This window comes from Macaca mulatta, chromosome 1, assembly GCF_049350105.2.
Source record: "Macaca mulatta isolate MMU2019108-1 chromosome 1, T2T-MMU8v2.0, whole genome shotgun sequence".
Lineage (NCBI taxonomy): Eukaryota > Metazoa > Chordata > Mammalia > Primates > Cercopithecidae > Macaca > Macaca mulatta.
In genome coordinates, this window is record NC_133406.1 from 84,844,695 (window position 1) to 84,859,250 (window position 14,556).

General features: G+C 35.8%; 1 protein-coding gene across 11 annotated transcripts in view; it reads right to left on the reverse strand.

The window, feature by feature from the left end:
* CDC42BPA (CDC42 binding protein kinase alpha) overlaps positions 1–14,556 on the reverse strand; it is a 328,744-nt gene that overhangs the window by 91,448 nt on the left and 222,740 nt on the right. For all 11 annotated transcript variants that reach the window (XM_028826295.2, XM_077938812.1, XM_077938809.1 and 8 more), the window contains one exon: positions 6,212–6,336. In XM_028826295.2, the coding sequence (XP_028682128.1) occupies positions 6,212–6,336 (125 nt within the window). The remainder of the gene's footprint in view (positions 1–6,211; positions 6,337–14,556) is intronic.

Genomic DNA, 14,556 nt, shown 5'->3' on the forward strand with positions numbered 1-14,556 from the left:
ATTTCTCATTAACTGAATTCCGTCATTTTACATCATAAAAACAACATACCATTCTTAAAACTGAAGTATATTAAATTTAGAAAGTTTAATGTATGATATTCTGCAAAAATCAGGGTTATATTGTAATTAAGCTCTTCTGTTTTCTAAAATGATCACTAAAATAACAAAGAGAGATTAAACTACCAAAACCCAATTTCTACTTACTGCCTTAAGGCTATCTAGCTGATGATACAATTATAATTTTAGATAGAAACTTTTCAAATTATATTTAGTAAGACAAATTCCACACTTTAGAATTTCTCAAGAAAAAGTCTGCATTTCTTACACTTCCCTCAAGCGGTGAGAAGGTGAAGGGAGGAGTCTAGCATATCTACAAAAATCTACAAAAGAGGTCCTATTCTCAGGAAGAATGAAAACCACTGGTATAAAGAAAGCCATACTGCACAAAGAAAAAAAATGGAGTCGAAATTTGCAATGCTCACAAGTGTATTCTAAAAGACTTTGGGGAAGACAATTTGTCTTTGTGCAGGCTGGCAGTTTTCAGATAAAATCCATGTCACTGAAGCTACGAGGAAAGTATATTTCAGGTAAATCAGTATGTATCTGATGCATACAGCAGACATGTTTAACTCCTGAGCTGCTTTAGTATCTCTTAGAATGTAAACTCCTGAGGAGTCAAATTCATATATATCTTAATGAGGCCCTTTAAACGAGGCTTGGTGCTCTCTTCTCTTAGATGGGAGGTTGTCTTTGGAGTACAAGCAAAAGAAAATATGGAGATGCAATAAAACCATTGTAAGAAGTTGTCCACTCTAGGGACAGTTACATATTCCTAGGCTCTATGTAAATGTAAATATTTTTATTGCCTGTTAAAGAAAAATGGTTTTGGAAATTATTTTAAGAATGTTTGTATAGTAAGGGTTGTGTCCTTCTAAAATTATTTGATCACAAGTGACTGCAATCTTTTTACTTAATTACCTGGTATGTAGTATAGAGAATAAATTGGCATGAATGAAGATTATCTTTTTTAGAATACAAAAAGGATACTTAAATGGTAACAATAAAGAAAACTGTATTATCTGTTAAGTGCCTAGGCTAACAGGGCTCAACTAGTGCTGGTTTAGTATCTACCATAGCTCAGAGATCTTAGTTTATGCATATTTCCAAGAAACTGTGAAGTCCAGTATGTTTTATTAACTTTGGAAATCAACTTCTTGTAAACTGACTTTAAATTATCTGGAATTTTATATGACAATCTCTTTTTTCTAACTTTGCTTTTTATTTACATGTTGAACACATTACATGTTGAACACATTTATTTACATGTTGAACACCTTACAACTGCAATCTTCCGCTAATTCCTAACTTTTGATTAAACCTACTTCTCTTTTTCTTGGCTATAGAGAATTACTGATTTGGAGGGTAACTCATGCCATTTAAGTTCCACTGGACGCTAGATCTCACACAGTTCCTTTTCATAATCATTGCTATTTGTCTATTTTTCAACCTCATTTAAAAAAAATATTGTTTCTCCAACCCCAACACTTTTTTTTTTTTTTTTGAGAGAGAGAGAGAGTCTTGCTCCATTGCCCATGCCAGAGTACAGTGGCACAATCTCAGCTCACTGCAATGTCCGTCTCCTGGATTCAAGCAATTCTCCTGCCTCAGCCTCTGTAGTAGCTGGGATTACTGGCACATGCCACCATGCCTGGCTAATTTTTGTATTTTCAGTAGAGACAAGGCTTAGCCATGTTGGCCAGGCTGGTCTTGAACTCCTGACCTCAGGTGATCCGCCCACCTCAGCCTCCCAAAGTGCTGGGATTACAGGCATGAGCCACCACACCCGGCCCTAACACTACCTCTTACTCCTTGCTTCTAAGCCATTTGGTTAAGTTTACTCATATTCCTTCTCTTAACTTTTAAAAACAGTTTTAGAGGTAGCTGTCTCATCTTTTATTTGGTTAAATCGTTCAAATACTTCTTAGTAACATAGTTATTATTACTATACATAATCACCCTCCCTACTATACCTTATATTTTCAATTTCATTATTTCCATTGGTTTCTTTAAACATGAACAAACTCTACCAAATACAAAAGTTCCCTGTCCTCCTCACTGACAAACCCCCAAACATCCCATTTTTCCCTCTTTCATTGTTCTACTACATACATGTAAGTGCTGTAGTATTAAACCCTCCATTCACTACTCTATACTTCCTGAAGTCTAATTCCTGCCTCAACTATTTTGCTGAAGCTAATCTGTTAAAACTCAACTACAGGAGGCCAACTTAGATCTATGTGTTCTCTTGGCACATTTAATCCTTCCCTTCCAAGTTCTCTCAAATAATCAATTAGTTAATACTTATTAAATACTATTACATTGGGCACATTAAGAAGACAAAAGAAGACAAATAAGGGACAGTTCCTGAAAAGTTGGTGCATATATTGTAATTAGGAACTTTGATTCTTAAGTCATACAGACCTGGTTTCAAATCCTAGCTCTGGTGCTTACCAACTGTGTGACTTTGGCCAGGTTACTTCTCTAACTTTGTTATCCCATCTATAAAATGAGGGTAGTAATAATACCTATCTCACAGAACTGGTGTAATAACTAAATAAGAATACATGTGAATTTCCAGCCTAATGACTGGAATACTCTTATGTTTTAATCAATAGAAGCTATTGCTATACACAAATGAGCATTACTGAATGAGGAATGTTTCAAATAATGTGAGTGGATTTAAATAAAGAAAGACAAAGGTTTCATTACTGAAACGCTTTGTAATCATTAAACCCTTCTCCTGGTTCTCCTGCAGAGCTGTTTCATCTAGCTTGTATCATATAGCCCTTACCATTTGCCTTCTTTCTTGTTTCCTTAAAAACATCTCAACCACTTCATTGGCCTTATTCAATAGGAATTTAATTCCCAAATTTACATTTCTAATCCTAACCTTTACGTTAGTTTTTCAAAAGCATATGAGAAACCTCTACTAAGATGCCTCAGGACACCTCAGTCTCACCAACAAACAAAATAAAATAACAGATAAAATTGATTGTATCATCTTCCCCAAGGGTGGTTACCTCTCTTAACTTTCCTACTTCAATGATGCCATCATTTTCTTAACCACCTTAACTCACAATTCAGGAATACTAATTTCTCCTCATCTCTCACCCTTCATTTGTAAGTAGTATTAAGTCCTATAGATTTTTCTTTCACAACGTCTCCTGCATTTATTCACTTTATTTCCAACCTTACCATCTATTTCATCCTGAACATTACTGTTAAAAGCTATTTGCCTCATCATCATTTTAATTAATACCATTACCTTTGCAAAAAACCTTCTCCATCTTACAAATAAGTGAAGGTAAAATTCTTACCTAGTATTCATGACAATTGTGTTGCAGTAACTTTGTTACTCTTATTTCCTACTATTCTTTTACATAAATTCCAATTTGGTCAAACTAGGTGTAGGATATTTTACTAAACTCAGGCTTTTCAGAAAACACAGTCTAGTTTAACTGACTGCTCCCACCCTTCTTGAGCAACTAGTCTGAGATAATTCCCTCAACACTACATTCTTATTTTTAAAAAGTCAGTATCTATTCAATATGTAAGGCATTTATATTTAAGTCTTGTAAGTTATCGCCAGTTCTGGTCAAAATAGTTTTTAAACTTTAAATGTTAAGTTATAAGTTACTTAAAGGCAAGTACTACATTTATAGACCTCTGTATCTCTTATTGTACCAAAAGAATGCCTTATGTGAGGAAACACATTTAAAAAATAAATCTTATGGATTAGCCTATTAATCTAACCTCTCTTTGTAATATTATTTCAAAGAGAAAACGTGAAGTCCTCTGATGAGCCAATGGTGAGAAGGAAGGTTCCTACTCTAACAGTGGTGAGAAGAAGATGTCCTTGCTCTAAAAGGGTTTCTTATGAAAGGGATATTTCATAGCAAAAGAGAGAGGAGGTGGAGTTCAAGAGCCATTAGAAGTGACTTCACATAAGGTTTTATATACTGCAGTATTTCTTTTATATTAAACTGTTCATTTGTCCCAGGAAACATTTAAGGTGCTGTATGTCATGAGGTCCTATAATCTTGTTTGAGCATTACTTCATTTTTTTAAAGCAGGTTTAGTACTTGTAATCTGAAAATCCAAAATCTGAAATGCCCCCAAATCTGGAACTTTTTGAGTACTGACAAGATGCTTAAATTTTTGGATTAGGGATGCTGAACTGTTAAGTATAATGCAAACTTCCTAAAATCCAAAAGAAATCCAAAATACTTCTGGTCCTAAGCATTTTGAATAAGGAATACTTACTCTGTATACTAAACTCAAAAATGAAAATAACTCAGTCTTTCGACCTTTATAAACTTGGATATTGTATCTCACAGAGTTACCTTTCAAGTAGGTAAGAAAGTTGAACAGGGAATATATATTTTACTTTTTCCCTTGGGTATTTGCCAATCTGCTATCTAACAGTCCATTTCTAAATAAGAAGTGGGGTTAATAACAGCTTTTATGCAAAGTGACTTCCTTGTATTTCTGATTTCTGCATTTCGCTTGAATGTGAGAAGTGTATAATGAGTGTTTTGTGGCATCATATAAAACTTTCATCTTCACCCTTTCTATTAACCCTTTCTACAAAGCCCACATTGAAAGCTTCCTTCCATTACTAGAACCACTTCCTGTTCCAGCTCAAATCAGCATGCCTGACACTTGAAAAAATCAGAAGTCTAGGAACACAGGTTTTGACTCTGCCTTCTGAAAAGTCATTTTCAGCTCCACCTTAAATATATATTTGATAACATAAAAATGGAATTACAAATGGCAAGTCATAATTTTTGATATTATAAACTTGGTTAAAGATTAAAGTGGATTTTGCTTCAGAAATGCAGACTTGATGATGTAGATGTAAATTAATGAACCAATAACTATACTGTCTGGAACCCAAATAAATTTCCACAATCTGCATATTCCCTTTATATGCACTGAATAGAAACATTATAAGCCTAAGAGCTCTTAATGGAAAAGCATTTGAACCAAAATATGCGTATAGGAAATAAAATTCCCTACAAATGACTAATCTATAAATAAATGATGAAACTACAGGTTGGATATCCTTTATGTGAAATGCCTGAGACCAAAAGTATTTTGGATTTCAGGATTTTTTATGTTTTGGAGTTTGGAATACCTGAATATACATAATGAAGTTACCTTGGCAATGGGACCCAAGACAAAACACAAAATTTGTGTATGTTTTATATACACCTTATAAATATAGCCTGAAGGTAATTTTTTACAATGTTTTAGAATAATTTCTTGTGTATGAAACCAAGTTTTGACTGTGACCCATCACAAAGTCAGGTCTAAAATTTTCTACTTGTGGTGTCATGTCAGCACTCAAAAAGTTTCACATTTTGAAATATTTCAATTTCAGATTTTCAGATTAGGAACGCTCAACCTGTATTTGTTTTGATATAAATTAAACACCTACCATTTGCCAAAAAGGATTTAAAAAGTTAAATAAATATAAAAAGTTAAGTTACCTATTTTTACTTGGAAATACAGTCTTCATTAGATTCTGCTTTCTCCATGTATTATTAAAATATGAAATTTTTTACACGCACCAGAATAATGGTTTAATAAATGAATATGAAGGTTACTAACATGTATATTCCAAACGAAATCCCAAGAGCTTGAGAAAGAGCTGATAAAACTAAAATGTAACCATTTAAGGTTTTAAAAATGTCATGTGTGAATTAATCTGGTATAATCATGATAGAAGGTAACAGTACAGTATCTTTAGCTTCTAAGTTTTTTGCAGGCCTTCCATTTCTTAAAATACTCACAAATACAGGAGTTTTGGTCTTAGAAAGAAACATCCATAGGTAGCAGATGAATTCCAACTTTGACTCTGGAGGTGGTAACATTTTCTTAGAAAGTAATAATCAATAATCAGATTACAATGAAGCTGTGTTAAATGCTGGTATGGGACATTTGTTAGAGTTAGGGAACAGAGGAACATAACAGAAAACACATTAGAACACAAATAACAGGTCAATAATAAAATTGTGCTTTTCGAGTAACTTATTTATCATAGCTGACAAATGAGATAAAAACCATTATTAGTAGCCACCTGGAATTCACACCAACTTGGCCACATACTCACAATCATCCACAAAAGAACATTTAAAAGAGCACTCACCACTGAATTATTTCTGTGATTTGGGCTTCCCAATGTGCAACTGATTCTTTCTTGTCTGCTAGATCTTTAACCTCTTCTTCTAACTGCTGGTTGTGTATACTTAAGTTCTCATACAAAGTAGTAAGCTGAAAGGTAGTTTTAAGACATGCATGACTTTCAGGACCAAGAATCTGAGATGTTCAGACAGGTATTGTCAAATTTGATTACTCAACATCATCTACCCAATAATGCTTGTCTTATTATAATAATCCCTTTTGCTCACTGAATTTGGATATCAAGTACTCTGAATTCTCCTGCTATCTTTGCTTTTTTCCTTACATCCTACAGTGACTTGGTTCTGTGAACATTCTCTACTTGGCTTAAGAATTGCCTATTTCTGTGTGAAATAACTTTTTTTTTTTTGGTCCAAAAAATGTCTTTATGTCATCTTTTCTTCTTTAAAGAAGCTTATAATTTCAAGCATATACAAAAATGGAAAATATAAATGAATTCCTATGAGCCCCACTACCTAATTTCAACAATGATTACTTCAACATCCATCTTGTTTCACTTGCATGCCTGTTCTTTTTTTTTTTTTTTGAGACAGAGTTTTGTTCCTGTTGCCTAGGCTGGAGTACAATGGCGCGTTCTCGGCTCACTGCAACTTTTGCCTCCCGGGTTCAAGCGATTCTCCTGTCTCAGTCTCCCCAGTAGCTGGGATTACAGACATGCGCCATCACGCCTGGCTAATTTTTTGTCTTTTTAGTAGAGATGGGGTTCCACCATGTTGGTCCGGCTGGTCTCAAACTCCTGACCTCAGAAGATTCGCCCACCTCAGCCTCCCAAAGTGCTGGGATTACAGGTATGAGCCACCACACCTGGCCTATACGCCTGTTCTCTTATCCCCTCTTCCTGTATTATTCGGAAACAAATACTAGACATCATACAATGTTATCCATGCATATTGCTGTATGTATCTCTAAAAAATAAGGATCTCTCTTTTAAAATATAACCACCATAGCATCATACTACAAATTTCAGGAATTTCCTAACAGCACGTAGGTAGTAATAGTTCAAGTTTCCACTTACTTCAACATATCGCAAAACTTAAGTTTGTTAAATTCAATCATGATACCAATAAGAAAACACAGCTGAATGGTTAATGGTTGGAGATATATACATATATACATATATATATTTTTTTTTTTTTTTTTTTTTTTGAGCAGGGTTTCACTCTGTCACCCAGGCTGGAGTGCAGTGGTGTGATCTCAGCTTATTACAACCTCCACCTCCTGGACTCAAGCAATCCTCCCACTTCAGCCTCCCAAGTAGCTGGGATTACAGCCAAAAAAAATTAGTACCTGGCTAATTTTTTATTTTTTAAATTTTTTGTAGAGATGGGGTCTCGGCATGTTGCCCAAGCTGGTCTCAAACTTCTGGGCTCAAGCCATCCGCCTGCTATGGTCTCCCAAACTACTGGGATTGCAGGCATGAACCAGCACGCTTGGCCCAATATGTCTTTTAAGTCTATTTTATTTACAGGTTTCCCTGCAACACCTTTATTTTTCTTTTGACATGAAGAATGTAGGTTGTCATGGCCAGGCGCGGTGGCTCACATCTGTAATCCCAGCACTTTGGGAGGGCGAGGCAGGTGGATCATGAGGTCAGGAGATCGAGACTATTTTAGGTAACACGGTGAAACCCTGTCTCTACTAAAAATACAAAAAATTAGCCGGACGTGGTGGCATGCGCCTACGTAGTCCCAGCTACTCGGGAGGCTGAGGCAGGAGAATTGCTTGAACCCAGGAGGCGGAGGTTACAGTGAGCAGAGATCATGTCATTGCACCCCAGCCTGGGTGACAGAGCAAGACTCCGTCTCAAAAAAAAAAAAAAAAGGAATGTAGGTTGTCCTGCAGTTTTCTACATTCTGAATTTTTGCCTTCATTTCCGGAAGGCATTTTTTGCTGTAAATAACATTGTAACTTGGCAGTTATTTTACTATAGCATTTTTAGGACATTCTTTTTCTTCTAAATTCCATTTTTAATTTTTTCTGTTGGGAAGTCAGTTTTCAGTTGAAGTTTCACGCCTTTGAACATAAATGTGTCTTTCTTCTCTGGTTGCTTTTAGAATTTTATGTTGGTTGGTTTCTGGCAGCTTTTCTAGGATTTGTCTAACTGGGGTCTGATTTCTATTAATTCTTTCACTTTTAGGGTTTGTGGTATTTCTTGAATTTGTGGCTAAATGTTTCTCACAGGTTTGGAAAAATTCTGGGCCATAAACACTCTTCGAATATTGCACTGCCACCATCTGTCTCTTCTCACCTTTTGGGAAACCAATTATTTGTATGTTACAAGTTTTCATCACATCTTCTATGTCTTATATCCTCCTTTCTATATTTTTTATTCTTTTGAATCCCTGAGTACACTTTAGTCTAAATTTTTTTTTAAACATATGTAGTCCTTTTCTTTGTTTCTCTCCAATCTGTTAAAACGTTCATTGAGTCTTTCGGTTATTTTATTTTTTGCTCCTGGAAATTCTATTTGACAGTTTTGTAAAGATTCTAGTTGTTTGCTGAAATTCTTCATATGTCTACTTTCTTAAACAAATTACACAATTATCTTAAAATCCTTTCATAAAAATTTCATACTGGGAACTCCTGCGGGTCTGTTTCTACTGACTGCCTGGTTTTCATTTTCCCTTTTCTGATTTTGTTTTTGCTGCTGAATTTTTCTCTTGGTTTTCAATGATTTGGTTGTGTTTGCTGATATGCTTGGTAATTTTTTTCCTGCATGCCACATATCATGTATAAAAATTTTAGATAATTTTAAGACTCTAGATAATATCTTCCTCCAGAGGTTATTTACTTTTACTTTTGGTAGGCAATCAGAGTAAAGATAGATCTTGGAGGCTGGGTTTCAGTTACTGAGGACTTATCTTTCTCACTCACCCTTACTCCTAAAATGTAGGCTTTCAGTGGGTTGAACTGAAAGTCTGAATTATTTACTAAGGATCCTGCAACTTGATAGGCAATGCACTTCCATTTTTCTCTCTCCAGCCTTGTAAAACTGTGGAATACCATGTTCAACTTCCTAGATTCTGAGATTTTTCTGCTTTCATATCTGCAAATGCCCAAAGAGGAAAAGTGGCACTAAATGTTGGGCTCACTGCTCTGTACTATTATTCCCTTTAGGATCTTGGTCAGTAAAGTCCTGGTTTCCTTGTTGTCACTCCAATGACTTCTTACAGATGAATCCTATAAGTGGTATTCATATAGTATTATTTTTAAAATTAAGCTTTATAGCTCTTCTTGGTGAGGTGGTAGGATGTAAGCTCTTCTGTCACAGAAGCAAAAAGTTCTTGCTTTAAGTTTTTAGAAAATTCATGAAAAAGGCTGGGTGTGGTGGCTCACGTCTGTAATCGCAACACTTTGGGAGGCCGAGGTGGGTGGATGACCTGAGGTCAGGAGTTTGAGACCAGCCTGGCCAACATGGCAAAACCCCGTCTCTACTAAAAATAAAAAAATTAGATGGGTGTGGTGGCGCATGCCTGTAATCCCAGCTACTTGGGAGGCTGAGGCAGGAGAATCGCTTGAACTCGGGAGGCGGAGGTTGCAATGAGCAGAGATCACACCACTGCACTCCAGTCTGGGTGGCAAAGTGAGACTTCATCTCAAAAAAAAAAAAAAACAAAAACAAAAAAAACACCACATGAAAAAATATTTGCTTACTATTTTATTTCATAGCTACATTTTTTTTTCTGATAAATGGTCTCATCTGCTATTTAATACTACTCCTTTCTTCCTTTTTTGTATGTTTGTAGAGATACTGTGCTAGTTTCTTCTTGATGACTCAACTTTGATGAAGGTGAGTTGCTCCTAAAGGATCTATTCACAGGTTTTTAGGGATAAAAGGGCCATGTGATTGTCAACTTGACTGGGCCACAAGGTGCCTAGACATTGGGTCAAACATTATTCTGGGTAGGTCTGTGAGGGTGCTTCTTAATAAGATAACATTTGAATTGGCATACTGAGAAGACTCCCCTCCCTAATGTATGTGAGTCCCATGTGATCAACCTGAACAGAACAAAAAGGCTGACTGCACCAATAGTAGGGGGGAACATCAGCTGTGACATCAGCTTCTCCTGCCTTCAGACCTGAAATGAGACAGAAGCTTTTCCTGAATGTTAAGCTTGCCAAGCTTTGGGACTGGAACTACAAAATATACTCTCCTGGGTCTCCAGCTTGCCCAGTGCAGATCTCGGGACTTGTCAGGCTATATAATCACTTGAGCCAATTCCTTATAATCTCCCCTGCTCCCAACACACATACACACACACCCCCACCCCCCACATACACTCACTGTATTGGTTCTGTTTCTCTGTGGAACCCTACCTAATACAGGCCACAACCATGTTCTAAGTCAAGGGTCTGCAAACTTTTTCAGTAAAGAACCAGACAACAAGTATTTTCACCTCTGTGGGCCACATAAAATCTCACATTATCATCATCTTCTTTTTAAAAATAGCCATTTTAAAATATAAAGATCATTTTTATCATGTGGGTCAGACAAAAACAATCTGGGAGCTAGATTTGTCCAGAGGCCATAGTTTGCCAACTCTCAATTCTAAGTTATTAGGAATTCTATTAATGACACAGGATTTTATTGGTGTTTATTTTTAACCTGTATTTCTGTGCAGAGATAGGCAATTTTGGCACAAATCACAAAGCAAAGTTTCATTTCTTCCCCTCTGGCAAAACAACAGCAATAAATTGTTTTACGCATATAGAGTTTGTCTGTAATTCCCCCATTTAATCCTACCTCCAACCTCCTTGTCTTCCCAAAAGGAAATGAGATCCAGGGAAGCTATCAGTCACTGCTGGCACACACTGATTTGCCTATCGCAAACAAGAGATTTAAGTTTTGTACCTCAGGGTGTGCCATTCACCTCTGAAGATACAGTTTACCAGTTTTTTTTTTTTTTTTACACTTTTACTGAGGTATAATTTATATAACATAAAATTCACGCATTATAAGTATATAGTTGAATGATTTTTAGCAAACTTAAACAGTTGTACAGTGATTGCTACAATCCAGTTTTGGAACACTTCTAATACTCAAGAAATATCCCCATGCCTATTTGCAATTGATCTTGGTCCCCACCCTAATTTCTCTACCTATCACTGATCTGCTTTCTATTTCTGTAGTTCTGCATTTTCTGAAATCTTCTATCAATGAAATAACAGAATATGTAGTCTTTTGTATTGGACTTATTTCACTTAGATTATTGAAGTTGAACCTCAATACTGTTGCATGTATCCGAAGTTCACTCCTTTTTACTGCTGAGTGGTATTCTAGTATATGGGTATGGTATGCTTTGTTTATCCATGCACCATTGATAAACATTTGTACTGTTTCCAGTTGTTTACTATTATGAGAATATAATGCTATGAAAATTCATATGTAAGTCTTAAGGGGACTAGGCTTTCAATTCTTTTCAGTAAATAGGAGAACTGCCAGGTTGTATGTTAAGTATATGTTTAACTTTTTGAGAATTTTTGGAACTATTTTCTACAAGGGCTATGCCATTTTATACTCCTATGAGCAGTGTATAAGTTCTAGTTCCTCCATATCATTGCCAATAGTTGATACGGTCACTCCAATTGAGTATAGACATTCTCGAGGGTATACAGCAGTATCTTGTTGTGTTTTTAAGTGGCATTCTCCTATTGACAAACATCTTTTCATGTGCTTATTTGTTATTCATGTATCATCTTTCATGAAATGTCTATTCATCTTTGTTACCCATTAAAAAACTGAGTTGTTTATATTCTCTATTGTTGAGTTTTAAGAGGGTTTTTTCCTTTTTTTTTTTTTGGAGATAGGGTCAAACTCTGGGCAGTGGCATCATCTCCACTCACTGCAGCCTTGACTGCCTGGGCTCACATAAATCCTCCTGTTTCAGCCTTCCAGGTAGCTGGGACTACAGGCATGTACCACCACACCCAGCTAATATTTTTTTAAAAACTTTTGTAAAGATAAGGTCTTATATATTTCCCAGATTGGTCTTGAACTCCCGGGGCTCAAGTGATTCTCATGCCTTAGACTCCTAAAGTGCTGGGATTATAGGTGTGAACCACCACGTCCAGCCTTAAGAGTTCTTTACATATTATGAATACATGTCTTTTTTCAGATAAATGATTTGGAAATATTTCCTCCCCATCTGCGCATGTCTTTTCATTTTCTTAATGTTCTTTTAAAATTTTGATGTTCAATTTATCATTACTTTTCTCTCATTCACTGTGCTTTTAATGTCATTATCTTGACATTTTTAAATCACAAAGATTTTCTCCTATGCTTACGTTTTATATTTCAGATTGTGATCCACTTTGAGTTAATTTTTGTATAAGGTATGAAATAAGGATCCAAGTTCATTTTTTCTCACATATGGATATCCAATTGTTCCAGTACTATATGACAAGATTATCCTTTTTCCATTGAATTGCCTTGGCACTTTTGCAGAGAATCAACTGACCATAAATGTAAGAGCTTATTTTTGGACTCTTCGTTCTGTTTCATTATGCCAGTACTACATCTTTTTGATTATTGCATATTTACAGCAAGTATTAAAATTAAATAGTATTAATCCTCCAACTTCTAACTTTACTCAAAATATCTGAACTATTCTTGGTCTTTTCTATTCCTCTATAACTTTAAGGGTAAGCTTGTGAATTCCAGCAAAAAGCCTACCAGAATTTTGATACGGATGTCCCAGAACTTATAGCTCAATTTGGGAAGAATTGCTCTCCCAACAATATTGAGTCTTCCAATCCATTAACATAGTTATCTCTCAATTTGTTCAGATATTCCTTAATACATCTTAGCAGTGTTTTGTAGCTGTCATCTTCCTTTGGTTAACTCCAAGACTTCGAAATGGTTGTTTTTGACAATTGCATTTGCTTTTTAGCATTTTTTTAGAAGATCAATCAATCTCTTCATATTAGCATAGCCAGAAGTCCACCAGCTGTTTTTGAGGGTTGTATATGCAGCATCTTCTCTTCATTAATTCCTGCACTAATATCCATTTTGGATTACCATTATTTCTGATAGCCCTTCCACATTTGTGGTTGGGGTTTCAATTGGATATTTGCAAGAGGAGCAAAATGAAAACTCTGCACTGTCATATTGCAACAGTGATAAATAGTTTTCAACAGATTGCTTAATTTATGTGCAATTGGTCAGAAAAAAGTTAATCTCTGCATAATTACCAAATAAAGGCATGGACTCTGGAGCCCGACTACCTGTACTCAAATCCTACCTCTTATTCTTGAGATTGGGAAAGTAGTTTAACCCTTCTTTGACTTAGTTTCTTGATCTATAAAATGGCAAGAACAAAAGGGTACACCGTAGAGAGTTATTGTGAAAATTAAATGAGTTATATGAAGTAATTCAGAAGATGACCTGCACATAGTAAATTTTAAGTATTAGTTCATTTTTCATGTTTGAAAATGAGGTTTTACTATTCGTACACTGACACATTTGAGTTATAAGAAGACTACATAGGAATATGAAAAAATGCTCTTAACATTTTAAGTGAAAAGGCAGATTAGTAAGTGGACTCTATACATGATTGCAATTATGTAATAATAAGGATACAGGCAAAACCTGGAAAGAAACATACAAAATTAAAATACCTATTTTGTCGTGATCACATTATAGGTAACTTTCATGTTAAATATTTTCCACATTTTTTGAAAATATTTGAAAAACAAATTTTAAAAACAAATTACAACTTTTCTTACTGTAAACAATTTTACTCACTGGCATAAATTGCTAATTTTTAAAAATTTGTTATGAGATTGAAGGAAACCAGATGGCTAATTATATTTGCAATGCTATATATATATACATTTTTTGAGACAGACTGCCGCTCAGTCTGGAGTGCAGTGGTGCGATCTCGGCTCACTGCTACCTCCACCTCCTGGGTTCAAATGATTCTCCCTCTTCAGCCTCCTGAGTAGATGGGACAGGCACGTGTCATCACACCCGGTTAATTTTTGTATTTTTAGTAGAGATGGGGTTTCTTCATGTTGGCCAGGCTGGTCTCAAACTCCTGACTACAAGCGATCTGCCTGCCTCGGCCTCCCAAAGTGCTGGGATTACAGGCATGAGCCGCTGCGCCCAGCCTGCAATGAATTATCTTTTAATAAAAAGTGGGGCTTATAAGATTTACAAAAATGGCCGGGCGCGGTGGCTCAAGCCTGTAATCCCAGCACTTTGGGAGGCCGAGACGGGCGGATCACGAGGTCAGGAGATCGAGACCATCCTGGCTAACACAATGAAACCCCGTCTCTACTAAAAATACAAAA